The following is a 19021-nucleotide window of genomic DNA, read 5'->3' on the forward strand; positions in this document are numbered from 1 at the left end:
AATCAGTATACTCACCTACACCACATGTCTAGACAATGGAGGTGGGGATGAGGGGCAGCAAGAACTGAGACTAGACAGGCTGGGACCTAAGAGAAAACCAAACACTACTCTTCTGCTAAAGGATCACAGACATAAAATGACGTCTGCATGTCAATCAAGATCTTGCTCTGCCATCTTCAGAAAAGCTTCCTCCTACAGTAGCTGAGAACTAATAGATTCACAGCTGGACAAAGTAGGGAGGAAGTGACCCTGGGACACACAATTGTACATGCAATGCCCCTACTGAACATTTTCCCTCAGGAATCAGGGAATGCTGTAGAAGAGGAGACAGAAAATGTGGAAAAGCCAGAGTAGATGGAAGACAAGGAAACAAGGCTTTCTGAGTACAGCAGGACCGATGTACATCCAAACTCACAGATACTACAGCAGCAGCATGCACACAGGACCTGGACAAATATGGGCCAGATGGGGTCACGACGCTCAGGATACATAGGCATCCAATTCCCAGCCTAGACACTGTCTCCAATTAACAACTGTTTGCATAGAAAGACTAATTTTCTCCAATGGAATCTCATTGGGGCTACAAACCACAAGGGCAGGCCCCATGCCCAGAGTTAAATGGTCAACACAAAATGAACTCAATGGCACTTTTGCAAGTTCTTTGCCAGGTGTTATTTTTGTTTTGGTTTTTGGTTTTGGGGTTTATCCTTATGTCAGGAATGAGGAGGTTAACCTTTTGAAGGAAAAAGTAGGATGGAAAGCAAGGCACCAACAGGCTCCTTCGACTTCTTGAAGTCCTGATCTGCTGTACACAGCATTAGACCTAAGATGCTCCTAAAACACAAGCAAAATAACAAAAAAAAGGAACCAAGGCCAGGGTGGTAACTGCTTCCCTGTCTTCATGGAAGTCCTAACAGGGAAATGACTGCCCCTTTCTCCTGAGTTATGTCAGCAGGCAGGGATTTCCTTGAGCCTCAATGAAGGTGTAGCAAGATACAATTCGCCAAGGATTTAGGGGCTAGGGATTGGCTCAAACACTGAATATATACTTATGCACCCTGATGCTGATCTGAGTCTGTTTTCTCAGAATTCATGGCATGACTCTGTCATGCCTCTCAACCCCAACTCCATCCTCCGCCCTGTTCATACAACCTTTGTGTATATTATATAATTTCTGCTTTTGTGTTTTATTGGATTAATATGTGTGTAAAAGTCTGTTCCTGAGTCTATATGTGTCTTTTGTCCTTTTCCCCCCTGGCTCTTTTTCTTGTTTGTTTTGTCCTATTCTAGTTGTTAGCTTTTGGTTTAGCTTATTTCTCTCTCTCTCTCTCTCTCTCTCTCTCTCTCTCTCTCTCTCTGCTTGTTTTCTAAGGACAGAGAGAAAGAAAGGGTTTCAATGGAAGGGGATCTGTGAGAAATTGAGGGAGTGAAAACTGTAATCAGAATATCTTGTATAGAAAAATCTATGTTAAAAGAAAAATAAAGAACAATAGAAAATAAATAAATAAATAAATAAAACACTGTCTAGATGAGTGTTCTCAGCCTTCCTAATGCTGCGACCCTTTAATATAGTTCCTCATGCTGTGGTGACCCCAACATAAAATTATTTCCATTGCTCCTTCATAACTATTATGTACTATTATGAATCATGATGTAAGATATTGGATATCTGAATCATATGCAAGATATCTGATATGCAACACACCTATAAAAGGGTCACTCAGTCCACAGGTCTAAATGAAGAATGTTTATGTTTTGAACTATAAAAATAGAGTATTTGAATCATTTTTTAAAGACATCATCCTCTCAGAAACTTCAAATTACTAAGAAATTCCATTGAATAGTAGGACTTCTTGTGGAACTGTCTTCTCTTTTTCACTCTCACGAAATCACATGAAGTCACTGTGAACCAGTATTAGCTAGTCATCATTATCTTTAGTATAAGATCATATTTACTTCATATAAAGAAAAAAAGAGGTTACAAGGGAAATTCTAATTTTTAAATAGCCAAAAGAATAATGTAGCATGAATATATACAAAGACAAAGTATACTTTGTTCAATATCCACAGAAACTTCATAGCAACAGAAGGATGTGGGATATGGCAGCATTGCACACATGTGACTAACAAATTTCAAACCCTAGACTGAGAAGGTCGGCTTTAATCCTGTATAGTATCCAGCTCCAATTTACATTCCTCTGTCAGCATCATACATCACTGATGCTGACTCTACGTGGAGCTCATTTTAGGCTCTCCTTTTCACCTACCCTGAGCAAGGTGACTAAACACTTGAAGTGAACTGCTCTGAGGGGACAGGAAAGCAATTAGCATGTTCTGTAGGGCAAAACACTCAAATACCCACATCCCATTCAATGTCCAGGTCACAAAAAATTACAGGAAATTTGAAAATAACCCCCCTAAGAAGATCAAAAACTAAATAATGGCCTTGTAAAAAAAAAACATACCAAACTTCAAAATGCAACTGTTATTATTTGAGTCAACTTTCTGGAAAAAATGACACATTTAAAATAACCACTTATTCCTACAATGCGCATTAAACATGACCCTAGAGGAACAAGCAGCAATCGATTCTCAATGTAGCTTTATAAGCGATTCAAAGCTGTGACATATCTGGGGAATATTACAAGTCAGACACAGGGGAAGCAGATGGAAAGCACTGGCAGCGTCACACCTCCGGCTGAGAGCACAGGCCTGCTGAGAGCAGCACACTGCGCACATCCAGGGAGAACCAATTCTACAACGCTGAGAAGCAGCAGAACAACAAAGTTCCCATGGCACACTAACTCAGAGCAAGGAGGCTTCTAGCTATGGAATGCAGGATCAACAGTAGGACCTGAAAAGACTCAATTATGCACCTTCAACTTATGTGGAAGAATCTATCTTACATTTCAGGCCCACTATCCTATGATACAGTCTTACACATATGTCAGTACAGCCCAATACTAGTCAGATCAGTCCTGATTAAATCCAAGACCTGCCGTTAATTCTACAAATTCATGGCTTCTTTTGTGTCTTCAGCCATAAAGCCAGCCTGTCCACAGCCTGTCTCCTACATAACACACAAATCAATTCCGTCTATCAAGGGCACTCTACATTTCCTTCCTTAAGCCCTCACTAATTTAAACCCACATCCACTCCTGTCAGTACCCAATTCTCTTAGGCAATTTCACTCAAAAATCATCAGCCTCCTTTAAACCCACGTGTTGCTCAATATTCAGTCTAGCTTTTCCCAACCACATCACCAACAACTGTTCTTCTCAAAGAACAACTGTTCTTCTCAACCTCTACTGTTAGCAGGAGCAGTGTTGTGTCCCACATCACATTGCTTCCCTCTGAAGTAGTGTCCATTGGTTCAGAGAATCAGCCTTGTGTGTTCTCAACCTCCCACACTAGCTATACCTCATCTGTTATTCTGGTAATTCTAGCTGTACTCACTGTTTCTTTCTGGATGCTCTGAACCTGGAATCCTTGTAGCATTTATCTTTGCTCTCTGGCCTTATGCATGACACCTGAACTGAGATGTCATCCACTAAAGGAGTGTTTTTTTGTTTGTTTGTTTTTTTAGAATTAATTTTTTATTAGGTATTTTCCTCATTTACATTTCCAATGCTATTCAAAAAGTCCCCAATACACCCCCCCAACTCCCCTACCCACCCACTCCTACTTTTTGGCCCTGGTGTTCCCCTGTACTGGGGCATATAAAGTTTGTGTGTCCAATGGGCCTCTCTTTCCAGTGATGGCTGACTAGGCCATCTTTTGATACATATGCAGCTAGAGTCAAGAGCTCTGGGGTAATTAAAAATTTCCATTACAACTACCAACACTGCTATCCACCCATTTGTTCAAGCTTGGTACCACTCTTGAGTCTTCCTTTCCACCCACAATCTGTTATCAGTTCACCAGTATGGCCCACAGTTTCTACCCCCAATTTATCGACCCACTCCTTTTGTCATCCACATTTCTACACCCTTCCTCGAAGCTACCTTTAGCATTACTACCACTAGTGTGTCATACTGCTGGGTCCCACTCTGTGCATGAGAAAGTGAGGAACGATGGGGGGATACTAGCAAAGGAGCCTAGAGCACTGCACATGCTAGGCAAATACTCCATAGACTGAGTTACATCTCCAGCTACCAAGAAGTACAAGTGTTCCTTGAAAAGTTAACTATCTGTATTCTGTAACTTTAATTTTCATCAAACCCTATTTTTAATGATGGTTCTCAAATGCTTTAACCTCCGTTCTCGCCCACCACTCACCAGAGGTGGTGGAAAAGAAAAGATACAGGGGAGTGGATTTATTTAGAAAGGTTTTTTTTTTTTCAAGCAACTCCTATCTGTGTGATCTGGAAATCGGCAGTTCAGTTCACAGGTCAGCAGCAGCAGCTCAATCCACTCATAAACACTTCATGGATACACCAGCAGTCCAGTTCAGTAGAGTCAGGACAGCAAACATGAATCAGCAGCAGTGGCACTACCTTGCAGAGACAGCCAGGCCTCAGCCTTGATAATAATCAGCAGGGGGCACCAGGTGGGACACCAGGAAAAGGTCTTGGCTGTGCCTGCTTTAGGGAAATGAAGATCAGCGAAGACAGAAGCAAGCCTAGTTCAGCCTAGGTCACTGTCCCTCGAGTCCAAACATCACAAGTCCTCCACAGGTCTTGCCTCTCAGCAGTGTCTTGCCTCAGTACATGTGTCTGTCTTAGCAGACATCACTCTGCCAGTCAGCCTCAGTGCACAGAAGAGAAGAAGTTGCAGCACACCAACAGAAGGTTCTTGGTGCTTTTCTCTCTGTGGAGTCTGGACAAATGGAGCTCAGCTATGGAATGTAAGGCAGACCAGTGCATGCATGTTGTTAGCAAAGAACCCTTCACCACATGTCCTTCCATGTGCTTGCTTTAGCAGAACACCCTTTTACCTGTATCTATGTTAGTGAAATGTCCTTTTAGAAGTCTCCCTTAACCTTTCACATGTATATGCTTCAGGAAAACATGCCTTCATATGTTTGCCCCAGAAAAATGCCATCCAACACAGCTTATTATCCAAAGAACCCTTAAGTTTCCACTTCAGTATTTAATCTTCTTGAAGATCTTCATTGATTTCAATTGATTTAAAGGAAAAATAAAGACCAATATTTTCATCAATACCTAGCAACTGCCTACCTCCAAAAGTCTGTCGGATTCTAACCTCCTCACCCCACTGCCCCTTCACACTGCCCAGAGGATGTCCCAACAAAAGTCCACCCAATCTAGCATCTGCATTCATTTGCTCTCTTAAACAGCAAGTTTGTGACCAGCTTGCATCAAAAAAGCTCTCAAGTTTCTACTTTTGGCCCCTTTATTTTTCTTTCATAAATTAAGACCCTGTGATCATTCTTGTAACGCTTTTCCAGGCCAAAGGCATCCATATTCTGCCTACCTGTTCACTTCCACCACTCCATATCATCATGATCTCATAGCTTCATTTTTCCTGTTTACTGTGTTCACTAGCATAGGCATAAGAATAGAAACACCATGCGTAGATTAACAGATTCTGTCCTGTAATCTAATAGTATGTTAATCTAAAAATTCTAGTTTTTATTAGATTTTGTTATGTCACATATTCTTTAACATGGGTTAAGTATTTCTTTTTATATGAAATCCCTAAATGGAAGGCAGGAAAAGTTCTTGCATCTCCTCTATTTTTCTTCTAAAAGACTACTTAAAGATACACTAAATATTTGATATCCTGCCCCATAAAATGAGCAGTATAGGCTTGTGCATTTCACTTTATTTCATGGATCAATTTCCCTATTCTCATGTTACTATTTAAATCTATTTAGCATGGACTTTGATCTTCTGGGTTCCACATTAAAATTCCAGAATAACATATTTCTCAGAAATGCACATTATCATAAGGAGAGCAGCCATAGGGATAAACTGAGGAGAGTGTACAGAATCTAAACGACTGCACATGGGAAATCAATTGGAGAAGTGTAGGGATTAGGTGTGATCCCAGAGCTGTCAAAACACGCTTGGCTAGTAATGTTTTGACATTAGACGGAGGGCTAAGAGATGGAGGTGCTAAGACAGTCCAAGTTCTACTTCCTATACGGACAACCTGACTATCTACTGGCCGCAGCCTGTGTACATAGCAAAACAACTTAAAAAGAAGATCTCTTGCTTAACATTATCTCAACAAAAACAAGACGTTTTTGTTCAGCAATCTTTCTTGAAATGAGTTCATGAAGCACCACAAAGGATACAGGACCGTTTTGGATTCAGTCCATTTGTAGATGAGAACACATGCGATGCAGAACAAACTTTAAACACAGCTTATTTCTAGACCACTCCTCTGAGTGGTCAGGAAAGAAAGAAATAGTAAAAAGTACAGTGGGGGAAGATAACTGAGCAACCTAAGACTCCACAGAACATTCTCCAGCGCAGGATCTACTCATACCCATTGCAAGCAAGCTTTCCCTTTAAAACCTCCCTGCTACTACTTTCCCCCATGTTGTGTCAAATCCTTCCTGATGAAGAAGCAAATATGAGAACACTATCATAGAGACACATCCCTAGCAGAGAAAAACAAGTTTTTGAAGTGGATGAGGGGAAGGGGGCATGTGGGAGTGGGCAGAAAGGCGAACCTGATCTGGTATTGGGTGAGGGAAAAGGACGGAAGCCCTGAAAGCCAGCAGAAAGAATGGAAAACAGGCAACCTCAGGAAAGAGGAGGTTGGGGGGACCCTCCAGAATGTATCAGAGACCTGGAAGGTAAGAGACTTTCAGGACTCAAAGGGAGGGACCTGAGATGAAATGCCTGACAGTAGAGAGAGGGAACTTATAGAGCTAACCTCCAGCAGGAAGACAGGATATCAAGTGAGGAATGGGATTGAGGAATCCTACAGTCAAAACTCTGACCCATAATTGTTCCTGTCTGAAAGAATTACAGGGACAAAAATAGAGAGGAGCCTGGGGAAAAGGAGGTCCAGTGACAGGCCCAAAGTGGAATCCAGCTCAGGGAAGGTCCCAAGGCCTGACACTATTGCTGAGGCTATGAAGTGCTCACAAAAAGGAATCTATCATGACTGCTCTCCAAAAGACCCAACAAGCAGCTGAAAGAGTCAGATGCACATATTTGCACCCAACCAATGAACAGAAGCAGCTGGCCCCTGTTGTTGAATTAGAGAAGGCTGAAAGAAGCTGAGAAGAAGGGTGATCCTGTAGGAGGTCCAGCAGTCTCAATTAATCTGGATCCCCAACCCCTCGACCAAGATCTCTCAAACACTGGACCTCCAAACAGGGAGCATACATCAGCTGATATGAGCCCCCAACACACATACAGTAGAGGACTTCCAGGTCTGTGTTCATTCATAGATGATGCGCCTAACCCTCAAGAGACTGGAGGTCCCAGGGAGTTTTGGGGGGGGGGGGGGTTAAAACCACGAAGGGACAGGTGGGTTGGGAGGAGGTATGAGATATGGAACAGTCAGAGGGTAGATTAGGGGGGAATAAATTATGGAGTGTAAAAAAAAAATTAATTTTTAAAAAAATGTATACTCCAACTGGCTTACCAAAAGCAAGGAATTTCAATTTCATATTCAATTGCTCAGTCAATCTGGCACACATTAAGTACTCTCATAAGCCACAATTGGTAAAGGGCTCAGTAGTGAACAGCATAAACAAATCTTGATTCCACTGTGGCATATGGTTCGTATTCATCTCTATTCCTACAGAAGAGCTTCAGGGCATCTCAGTTACTCAGCTGGGTGTTCTGTTGTTGTTGTTGTTTACTGTCACTCCTATGAATCTTAACAATGACAATAGATAGTACATGTTTGTTTTCAACATGCACTGTCCAAGTAACATAAGTCCAAATCCATGACCAATTCAGATATTGAACTGGACTTTTTACTTTTACAGTGTTTTCTGAATTGAACTCTAAAATTCCCTCCTACTATCAACGTTCTGCTCACCTCTGTGAGGCTTCTTCTGATGTATAGATGGCATGTATGTGTGTGAGAGAGAGTCAGAGAGAGAGAGAGAGAGAGAGAGAGAGAGAGAGAGAGAGAGGAGTAAGACAAATGTTTTCATTAAATCCTTTACACAACGTAACTACAAATACACTAAACCACAGAAGAAAGCACAGACAATTAGCCTGAAAACAATTACGTCAAGTGTGTCTGTAAGACAGCAGAGAATCTCATGCCTGAAGGTCAATATCTTTTGTTACTGTCTCTTCAACAGTAAGTTATATTTAGTTTTCATTTAAAGGTTCTACTTGACTATATGTAGCTAACAACTAAGATATTCATTGTTCAAGCTCAGTCATCTATAATTCAACCACACCTCCCACTTCTCAAATGCCCAATAACCACATGTGGAAGTGGCTACTTCATCTCACAATGTAGACATGCCATGCCTCTCAATCAATGCAAAAGATTTGGTAACGACATAAAAATGTAGGCTTTGAACTCTGCTATATTGTCACTGACGTTGTATTAATGGTATTTTTCTTTAAAGAAGCCTATCTTGGTCATCCAAAGAGCAATTTATGTTTTATATAAAATAGACTGGGAAGTAGATACAAACATATGTATTTGTTCTTCCAATACACAAGGAAAATATTACAATTCTTTTTTTTTTTTACTTTTTTTTCTTTTTTTTTTATTACATATTTTCCTCAATTACATTTCCAATGCTATCCCAAAAGTCCCCCATACCCTGCCCCCCACTTCCCTACCCACCCATTCCCATTCTTTTGGCCCTGGCATTCCCCTGTACTGGGGCATATAAAGTTTGCAAGTCCAGTGGGCCTCTCTTTCCAGTGATGGCCGACTAGGCCATCTTTCGATACTTATGCAGCTAGAGACAAGAGCTCCGGGGTACTGGTTAGTTCATCATGTTGTTCCAACTATAGGGTTGCAGATCCCTTTAGCTCCTTGGGTACTTTCTCTAGCTTCTCCATTGGGAGCCCTGTGATCCATTCAATAGCTAACAGTGAGCATCCACTTCTGTGTTTGTTTGGCCCCAGCATAGTCTCACAAGAGACAGCTATATCTGGGTCCTTTCAGCAAAATCTTGCTAGTGTATGCAATGGTGTCAGCGTTTGGAAGCTGATTATGGGATGGATCCCTGGATATGGCAGTCTCTAGATGGTCCATCCTTTCATCACAGCTCCAAACTTTGTCTCTGTAACTCCTTCCATGGGTGTTTTGTTCCCACTTCTAAGAAGGGGCACAGTGTCCCCACTTTGGTCTGCATTCTTCTTGAGTTTCATGCATTTAGCAAATTGTATCTTATATCTTGGGTATCCTAAGTTTTGGGCTAATATCCACTTATCAGTGAGTACATATTGTGTGAGTTCCTTTGTGATTGTGTTACCTCACTCAAGATGATGCCCTCCAGGTCCATCAATTTGGCTAGGAATTTCATAAATTCATTCTTTTTAATAGCTGAGTAGTACTCCATTGTGTAAATGTACCACATTTTCTGTATCCATTCCTCTGTTGAGGGGCATCTGGGTTCTTTCCAGCTTCTGGCTATTATAAATAAGGCTGCTATGAACATAGTGGAGCATGTGTCCTTCTTACCGGTTGGGACATCTTCTGGATATATGCCCAGGAGAGGTATTGCAGGATCCTCCGGTAGTACTATGTCCAATTTTCTGAGGAACCGCCAGACTGATTTCCAGAGTGGTTGTACAAGCTTGCAATCCCACCAACAATGGAGGAATGTTCCTCTTTCTCCACATCCTCGCCAGCATCTGCTGTCACCTGAATTTTTGATCTTAGCCATTCTGACTGGTGTGAGGTGGAATCTCAGGGTTGTTTTGATTTGCATTTCCCTGATGATTACGGATGTTGAACATTTTTTCAGGTGCTTCTCTGCCATTAGGTATTCCTAGGAGCTTTAGGGTCAAGTATAAATTGAGCTGAATGGTCTATTTTACTGTCTACAGAATATACATACTTATTTGTTAAAAGCAATTGCAGAATTTCCAGTGTGCTCTACTTTGATTGTCAAGTTTGCATTCAATGTGAAACCTTTTAAGGCACAGGTAAAGTTAGTTCAGAGACCAAGTATTTAAAACACATTTTGCTATGCTGATAAAGTCAGAATAAAGCTGCTGTATGACAATAAACAAAGAGGAAGCCTCCTCATGGGGAGAACGTTCAGTCCTCTTGGGTCTCAAACTTAGCTTACCAAGGGAGCAAAAGCAGCAGCATGGGGCAGGGAGGAGATCTTCATGGGGTTTCCATGGAAACACTAACATACATTCTCTTCCAGCACAGTTGTCATTAATATTTGACTCATTTAAATGACTTTTAGAAAGGACTTCATAACTGTCTGAAAGTAAAGGATATCAACAACAAATATCCTTATAAGAGGTAATATGTACTATAAAAATTATGAAGCCTGAATATTAATTGACATAAATAATAAAGGCATATTCTAAGATGCATGGCACTGTGTAAATAAGAAGGCAAAGATAAATATCAGCACCATACATTACAGTTTTTTACTACTGATAAAACAATTCTTTAAAATGTTTTTAGAAGTAGGCACATCTCTCTGAGGAAAATAGTTCTCAAAAACAAAACAAAACAAAAGAATCGCACTAATGTTTTTAACCTACCTAAGGGGACATTTCTATCACTATTAGGATATTAATTCCTGGCTCTCAGCAGCCATTCTGAAGGCATCAAAGGACTGTAGTTATATCCCTGCCTGGCAGGCATGCCTGCTTTCTCCTCTTTTTGTCCCTTCATAACTGATAGAAAGCCCACTCAATCTTTATTCTTCAAAAAGGACTTCTTGCCAAAGGCAACCTCCCCAGACTCCTCTTTTCTACTCTCAGGGCCGTCTTGATATCCATGTCCAATTACCCTCCAGGGTTTTAGAACTGTTCTTGGAACACTATTTGTTTCTTTCATAGAATATTATCGTATTGGACACTGAGGTGGGATAACCAAGGAGACTGTGTAAATGTAGTCAGAGGGCACACGTAAGCCCTAAGTTCCCTAGAGGGTGCTGTCTAATAAAATTCTCATCCTAACAGAAATGGCCTCTATGTACTGTCTCGTAAAGCATCCACTATTCACATGTGGCTCCCGAGCAATTAAAAAGGTGGCACTTTCTAATTTGATGTTAATTAATTAAATAAAAATAACCACTGTGACTAGCAGTTATTGTGCTAACCAAAAGAAGCAGTCTAAGATCTGGCAGAGAAACACAGGAAAAGAACACAAAAATGTGTCTCTTCTAGGGAACTTCTACTACATCATCTCAGAAGCAATCATTACAGACACTACCATAAACATGGGTATATTCTTCTCAGATGCTTTTTATCATTAGTATTTTTTTAAATACACATCTTGTATCTTAATTCAAAAATTTAAAACACATCACTAGAAGAAAAACTACCTAGGGCATACTTTTCATAAGAAGGGAATACTGAGTAACATAATAAAGCATCTATGTTACTACTACAACAGCATAACAATAAATAATTTAAAAAAGCAGAAATACACACACAAATCAGTAACAACTTGCTACTGTGAGTGTTCCTAAAAAATTTATGGACCAAACACAGTTTTCACTTTTCTAATGCATCATTCAGAGAAATGAGGACTTAATGAGTATACGGTTTAAGATTCATTATTATTTTCTAGTGTTAAATGACATGTTCTCAATAGCCCTCCCAACATTCACTAAAATACAACTTGAAATTCCTACCTACAGTGTTAAGAAGAAGTTTCCTTATGTTGTAAAATCTACGAGTCAAACATGGTGGGGCACCCTGTGACTCCAGCAGTGATTCCATTTCAAGACCAGTTTGAACCACAAGGTGAGAATCTGTCTCAATTCAATTAACATCATGATGGTGGGGCGGGGTGATTTAAAATGAGAACTAAATACAGAGGGTAAAAGAGAAAGGCGAGCCCCAATACTCTTTTAATCCACTGAACATGTATAAAGCTCCAGAAATCTAATGCCCTATGTGAGACAGCTGTGATTTAGAGTGCACTATCGAGCCCAAACAGACTGGGAAATGCTGGGGTCTCAAAGACATACATCTTCAGTAAGGTGGCCACCAAACAGTCCAAGAAAACTCAAGAAAAATGGTTCTAAGAACTCAGAACAAATAATGCAGTAGAGAGGAAAAATAGCAAGTATAAATGGGAGAGTTAGAAAACAGGTATACACAGTGAAACAGGTCTGATGGACTTACGAATCCTAAATAGGAAAAGGCTATCTTAAGGGCAAATATCTGAGATTTTCAAAAAGAAAAAAAAAATTGGAAAAGACAAACTATTGAAAGAACTTAAAACAGTCTCTTAAAAAGTAAATTCTATCATTAGAAAAGTACTCTCACATCAAGGACATAGAAAAGAACCAAGAGAGATACAGCAGATGTTCTATAAAGGAGTGTGCTTTAGATGGGGGCCAAACTCTCAGAGAGAGAGAGAAGAGAAAATATGCAAATGCCAAGAAAACATACGTAAGAAGCATGCCCTCTGCATCACGTGACCCTCCCTTCCAAAGCACAGGTATATAAAACTGCAAGCAAGAATTAGTCAGAGAAAGACATCACCATCAACAAACCCTAAGGAACCCTAAGGATACCTGAAGTAATATCTACAGATACTGTTCAAAAGAAAAGGCTACAATTGTTCTATTCAGGAATTTTCCCCCTGTGCCCATATCTTCAAGGCTTTTCACCTCTTTCTCCTCTATAAGTTTCAGTGTCTCCTGTTTTATGTGAAGATCCTTGATCCACTTAGATTTGACCTTAGTACAAGGAAATAGGAATGGATCGATTCGCATTCTTCTACATGATAACCACCAGTTGTGCCAGCACCATTTGTTGAAAATGCTGTCTTTCTTCCATTGGATGGTTTTAGCTCCCTTGTCGAACATCAACTGACCATAGGTGTGTGGGTTCATTTCTGGGTCTTCAATTCTATTCCATTGGTCTACTTGTCTGCCAGTATACCAGTACCATGCAGTTTTTATCACAATTGCTCTGTAGTAAAGCTTTCAGAATTGACAAATGGGACCTCATGAAACTGCAAAGCTTCTGCAAGGCAAAAGACACCGTCAATAAGACAAAGAGACCACCAACATATTGGGAAAGGATCTTTACCTATCCTAAATCAGATAGGGGACTAATATCCAATATATATACAAAACTCAAGAAGGTGGACTCCAGAAAATCAAATAACCCCATTAAAAAATGGGGCTCAGAACTGAACAAAGAATTCTCACCTGAGGAATACCGAATGGCAGAGAAGCACCTGAAAAAATGTTCAACATCCTTAATCATCAGGGAAATGCAAATCAAAACAACCCTGGGATTCCACCTCACACCAGTCAGAAAAGCTAAGATCAAAAATTCAGATGACAGCAGATGCTGGTGAGAATGTGGAGAAAGAAGAACACTCCTCCATTGTTGGTGGGATTGCAAACTTGTACAACCACTCTGGAAATCAGTCTGGCGGTTCCTTAGAAAATTGGACATAGTACTACCGGAGGATCCTGCAATACCTCTCCTGGGCTTATATCCAGAAGATGTTCCAACAGGTAAGAAGGGTACATGCTCCATTATGTTCATAGCAGCCTTATTTATAATAGCCAGAAGCTGGAAAGAACCCAGATGCCCCTCAACAGAGGAATGATACAGAAAATGTGGTACATTTACACAATGGAGTACTACTCAGCTATTAAAAAGAATGAATTTATGAAATTCCTAGCCAAATGGATGGACCTGGAGGGCATCATCCTGAGTGAGGTAACACAATCACAAAGGAACTCACACAATATGTACTCACTGATTAAGTGGATATTAGCCCAAAACTTAGGATACCCAAGATATAAGATACAATTTGCTAAATGCATGAAACTCAAGAAGAATGCAGACCAAAGTGGGGACACTGTGCCCCTTCTTAGAAGTGGGAACAAAACACCCATGGAAGGAGTTACAGAGACAAAGTTTGGAGCTGTGACGAAAGAATGGACCATCTAGAGACTGCCATATCCAGGGATCCACCCCATAATCAGCTTCCAAACGCTGACACCATTGCATACACTAGCAAGATTTTGCTGAAAGATCCCAGATAGAGCTGTCTCTTGTGAGACTATGCCGGGGCCTAACAAACACAGAAGTGGATGCTCACAGTCAGCTAGTGGATGGATCACAGGGCTCCCAATGGAGGAGCTAGAGAAAGTACCCAAGGAGCTAAAGGGATCTGCAACCCTATGGGTGGAACAACATTATGAACTAACCAGTACCCCGGAGCTCTTGATTATAGCTGCATATGTATCAAAAGATGGCCTAGTCGGCCATCACTGGAAAGAGAGGCCCACTGGACTTGCAAACTTTATATGCCCTAGTACAGGGGAACGCCAGGGCCAAAAAATGGGAATGGGTGGGTAGAGAAGTGGGGGGGGGGAGGGTATGGGGGACTTTTGGGAGAAATGTAATTGAGGAAAATACTTAATAAAAAAATATTAAAAAAAAAAGAAAAGGCTACAATTAAAATATCACTGAACTTAGTATCTAAATTAGTCACTGATATTCAAGTATACCTGAACTCAAGAGAAAACTAAAGATCAGTACTTATTTCTTTTTATTTTTAATTACATACTTATGCAGTTAAAACAAATTTCAGTTTATTATAGAATCAGAAGGAACTCATGATTTTAGTAAAAAAAGAAAAGAAAAGAAAAGAAAAATTAAGTAGGAAATCAAAAATCTATACAAAATAAGGATAAAGAAGAGGCATAAGAACAGAAGGAAATGTGGAAAGCAAGCATGTAGCAGGTAAACAGAGGGTTCAATGTGGAAACTCAAAAGCAAGTGCAGGATAGTAATTCCAATGCATATTTAAGTTAATACCAAAAAAAAAAAAAAACTACCAGTGAAGAACAAAGATTATCAAACTATAAACAAATTCTTACTTGTCGTAAGCATGCACAGCTATACATACCAACATTAGCAAAAGTAACAACTGCGATAGTGAAGAAAATGACAAAACCTCTGAACGGGTATGCAGAAGAGAAATCCACTTCAGGAACAACAACGGAAAGGAAGACAAGTCATTAGATTGGTGAAATGGCTTCACAATTAGAGGAGCTTGGGATCCCCAGATCCCAAGAGCTGCCAGGAGAGAACCAACCCCAGAGATGACACTACCTTCCACAATTGGTTGTGTCTGCATGTGCCCACTGCACAAGTCACTCACAATCACGAGGGAAATACATTTTAAAAATCAGTGAGAAAAACCAAGTTACATGAATGTGAAAATGTGAAAAGAAATGGTGAATTCAAATATCAGGACAAAATGTGCCTCGGACAGGGTAGGTAGACGATGCTTTGTCTAGGGATATGAACTTTTCAAGACTACAATAGTCCATAAACCAACCCTGTTGGTAGACATTTTACTGTAACTGTAAACAGTCCTTTCCATTTTTTTTTAATATTTTGCTTTTAAAAAATTAAAGCAGATCAAACATACTAGAGCCGTCAACACCTTTGTCCTAAAGGCTCCTTCAGGTCACAGTGGTCCCACTAGGCACACTGCTTGCCACCAGCTTGAAACACTAAGGAGACACAGCCAATAATGATGACAAACTGGACTATGGAGTTGACACTTGATATACTAAGTAATGATATACAAAAACATGTCTACTCGTTTAGGTGGAAGCCTAGTTCCCTGAAAAAATTCACTGAAATGATTTTGTCAATGTTTTATCAAGACAATCAAACCTACCTATTAAATAGCCTAAGAAAATGTCTGCAAAAATAAGAAAACATCTCTTATAAAACTGAAAAAGCAAAATGTATATACAAAAAAAAAAAAACCCTAAGGTCAAAAAACAATGACTTCATTAGTGATTTTCATCAGAGAGAGATTTTCCCCTTGACAGGTGCACCAAAATTAGAAAACGAAGATGCATCCAATAGCTAATCTGACATATTCATAAGTGGGTAAGACCTATAAATGCTTGAAATCAATCATAATGATGTTAGTGTCTATCTGTTTTTGCTTTTACACAATGTATTCAATCACTCAAACAGAACTATTGGCTTTGTCAAAATTCACTGAAAGTTATATTTGGTAATTTGAAAAAATCTTTTCACCAGTGTTCAAAACTAGCTACAAACTGTCACAAAGAATACTGAATAATCAATGAACTTCCTCAAACAAAAGAGCTTTACAGACTTCATATCAAATCTTCATAAAAATGAGGCAAAGGAGCTGGTCTCTAATACCTGGTTTTCACATACTTCCCTATCTGGGTGATGAAAGGCTAATATTGCTCATATTTGGCAAGCAGTTTCAGAATTTGATGGGCAGCTCTGAGAAATTCCATGGCCCGGCTGGGGGAGGCAGGACTAATTTAAATGGCAGAAAGGCTAGTTTTCCCTAAATTTGGTTTAAATAAATTCTAATTCTGAAAAAATATTATAGAAAAACCATGGATCAGTTCACTGCACTTTATCCGTAGCATTGAAGAATTTTAAGTGCTGTGTGAAGACAAACATTTATAATCTTAGAACTTGGGAGCCCAAGGCAGGAAGATTGCAAGTTCCAGGATAGCTACAGCAGCTCTAAACTAACAAGAAAAAGCACCACCACACCAGGAAGGGAATCTTAACTGTCCCTTGAGAGCAGCCAGCTAACAATGATCTGAGTTGCTTAGCTGGATGCGCTACATGCTGCGGGGACAGAAGCAGGCGTGGAAAGCTGACTCTCCAGGCAGACTGGATAGATAGAGCATACGAGAAAAGCCCGAAGAGCTGGCCATGGACATACAGCAGTGTTACAAGGCCGTCCTCTACTGAAAAAATGGGAGAACGAATAATCAAGGAAACTCTCTTCAGAAAGATCACTCCATCTAGACTATTAATTATTTTTACTTAAAAGAACTTCATAGAAAAAATGAATTGCAATAATACATCACAAAAATCTCTGTACCTGGGGACAAAACTTCTACAAGTATTTAACGGTATTTTAATAATTTTCTTTGAATGAGAATACAGAATATAATTTCTCAGCAGTGGTGACACACACCTTTAATCACAGCACTTGGGAGGCAGAGGCAGGCAGATTTCTGAGTTCGAGACCAGCCTGGTGTACAAAGTGAGTTCCAGGACAGCCAGGGCTATATAGAGAAACCCTGTCTGGAACAACCCAAAAGGAAAACCACCCTTTATTTTTTTTCAATCAACAACTCCCTCATGCATTTCCCTCATTTTTAATAGACTGATGTAGAGCATGAACAGCACACAGAAAAGCCTTCATCTCCCAGCTGCACATAGGTCACAGTTTAACAAACACACCAAAAGAAAACACCCATAAAACTGCACTAGAACAGAGATGGTTTGTCGCTATTCACCTCCCTGTCTTAAAACCTAAGGCTTTTGTGTCAAATATTTTTGTGGTCAAAGACTTTCCCCTCTTATAGTCCAACCTGAAAATGTCCAAAAAATGACTTTTCAGAGAATCCTCAAGGAAGGTATTCTTCATACCAATACCAACCGAGTGCGCCACTCCTTCGTGGCTTCCCACTTCTTCAGGCGTATTATGGACACACATATGCACACATACACTCTATCCAAAAACAACTACTCCTTACACAACAAAAAGAGAATGCCCATCTTTCTCGGTTGCATTGTCAGGCTCCAAGTACTCAGTATTTACTGACAACTGATTAAGATTTTTCAAGAATATTCTGGTTAAGACAACGACCTAACTCAGAGTTAGCAAAAAAGTCTCTATGAAAACTGAATTCTGTCTTTTAGTCTAGCAAAATTTTAAATAGGGTCACTTTTTTAACACAATACTTCTCAAAATTTCTCAAAGGCAACAAAATGTAGCCCAACCTGAAAACATGCAAATTTTATCTATAGAAATAGATATGGTATGGATGTCACATAAAAGACACCCAGCTAAATTGGGATTTCAGATAAGTTTTGTTGTTTTGGTTTTGTTTTGTATGTTGGTTGCTTAGTTGCTTGGTTGCTTGCTAAGCTTAAAATTCTAACTTGATTGGACATCCTACCTTCTTGTATTTGTTAAATATAGCAACATTAACCTATGGCCCCTACACAAGACAGCATTTTCAAAAGAGGAAAATAATGAACAAGTGGTATGCCAGGCTGTGTCAAATAAGAATCAGCATGCATTTTAAGAATATAAAAGTAAAACTTATTCATATTAAGTTGATAAACTTTTATATGATTGTTCTTTCACAAATCAAGTTGTTAAGAATTTTATAAAATTGTTTAAGTCCATCAGTTATAATTTTCTCACTGAGACCTTTTGTTTATGAATATATTTTATATTATTTTCCTAATAATTATTTTAGTTTGAGACTATATTATTGCACCATTTCTTCCTTCCCTTTCATCCCCACCCCCACCCTCCCATGACCAACCCCCCTTTGTTGTCTTTCAAATTCAAGGCTTTCTTCTTTTGTTACATAGGAGTGTGTGTGTGTGTGTGTGTGTTCCTAAAAAAATAATTCACCCTGCTTAGCTTGTATGTTACTTGCATGTGTAAGTTTTCAGTAGTAGCCATTTCATTTTGGGGGTTTCCCTTGAGAAACTGGTAATGTCTACCAGCTATTTGAATTTGGACTAAATAAAACTGGCATTGGTGATGTCTGCTCAATTAAGTAATATGCTTCAGTGATGTCCAGAGATGAGTTACCTCACAGGATTACTGGTCAATGATACTCGGAGTGACTCCAGATACGTGAAGAGTCTCTCGTCTGTGTAATCCATTTTCAGCTCATGGATAAATTCCTGAGGTGAGATCTGTCGGCTACTTCTAAGACTTCCCTGTAAAACAAATAAGAAGAAAGTTCTTTAACTCAGGCTCCATGAAGATTATCTATAAAATATGAAAGTCATCACATCTTTCCTAGTAACAACTAGATACAACTAACAAAATTACTATTTTGAGGTGATGTTATTCTAATGAAGAAGCTATAAATTCATAATTTTATTCACAA

At 39.6% G+C, this 19021-nt stretch overlaps 1 protein-coding gene across 1 annotated transcript in view; it reads right to left on the reverse strand.

Moving 5' to 3' along the window:
• Diaph3 (diaphanous related formin 3) overlaps positions 1 to 19021 on the reverse strand; it is a 475768-nt gene that overhangs the window by 353284 nt on the left and 103463 nt on the right. The window contains exon 5 of the mRNA XM_029469353.2: positions 18718 to 18848. Within this exon, the coding sequence (XP_029325213.1) occupies positions 18718 to 18848 (131 nt within the window). The remainder of the gene's footprint in view (positions 1 to 18717; positions 18849 to 19021) is intronic.

The sequence above is a fragment of the Mus caroli genome, unplaced genomic scaffold, assembly GCF_978045245.1.
Source record: "Mus caroli unplaced genomic scaffold, Mus_caroli_1 scaffold_12, whole genome shotgun sequence".
Taxonomy (NCBI): Eukaryota; Metazoa; Chordata; class Mammalia; order Rodentia; family Muridae; genus Mus; species Mus caroli.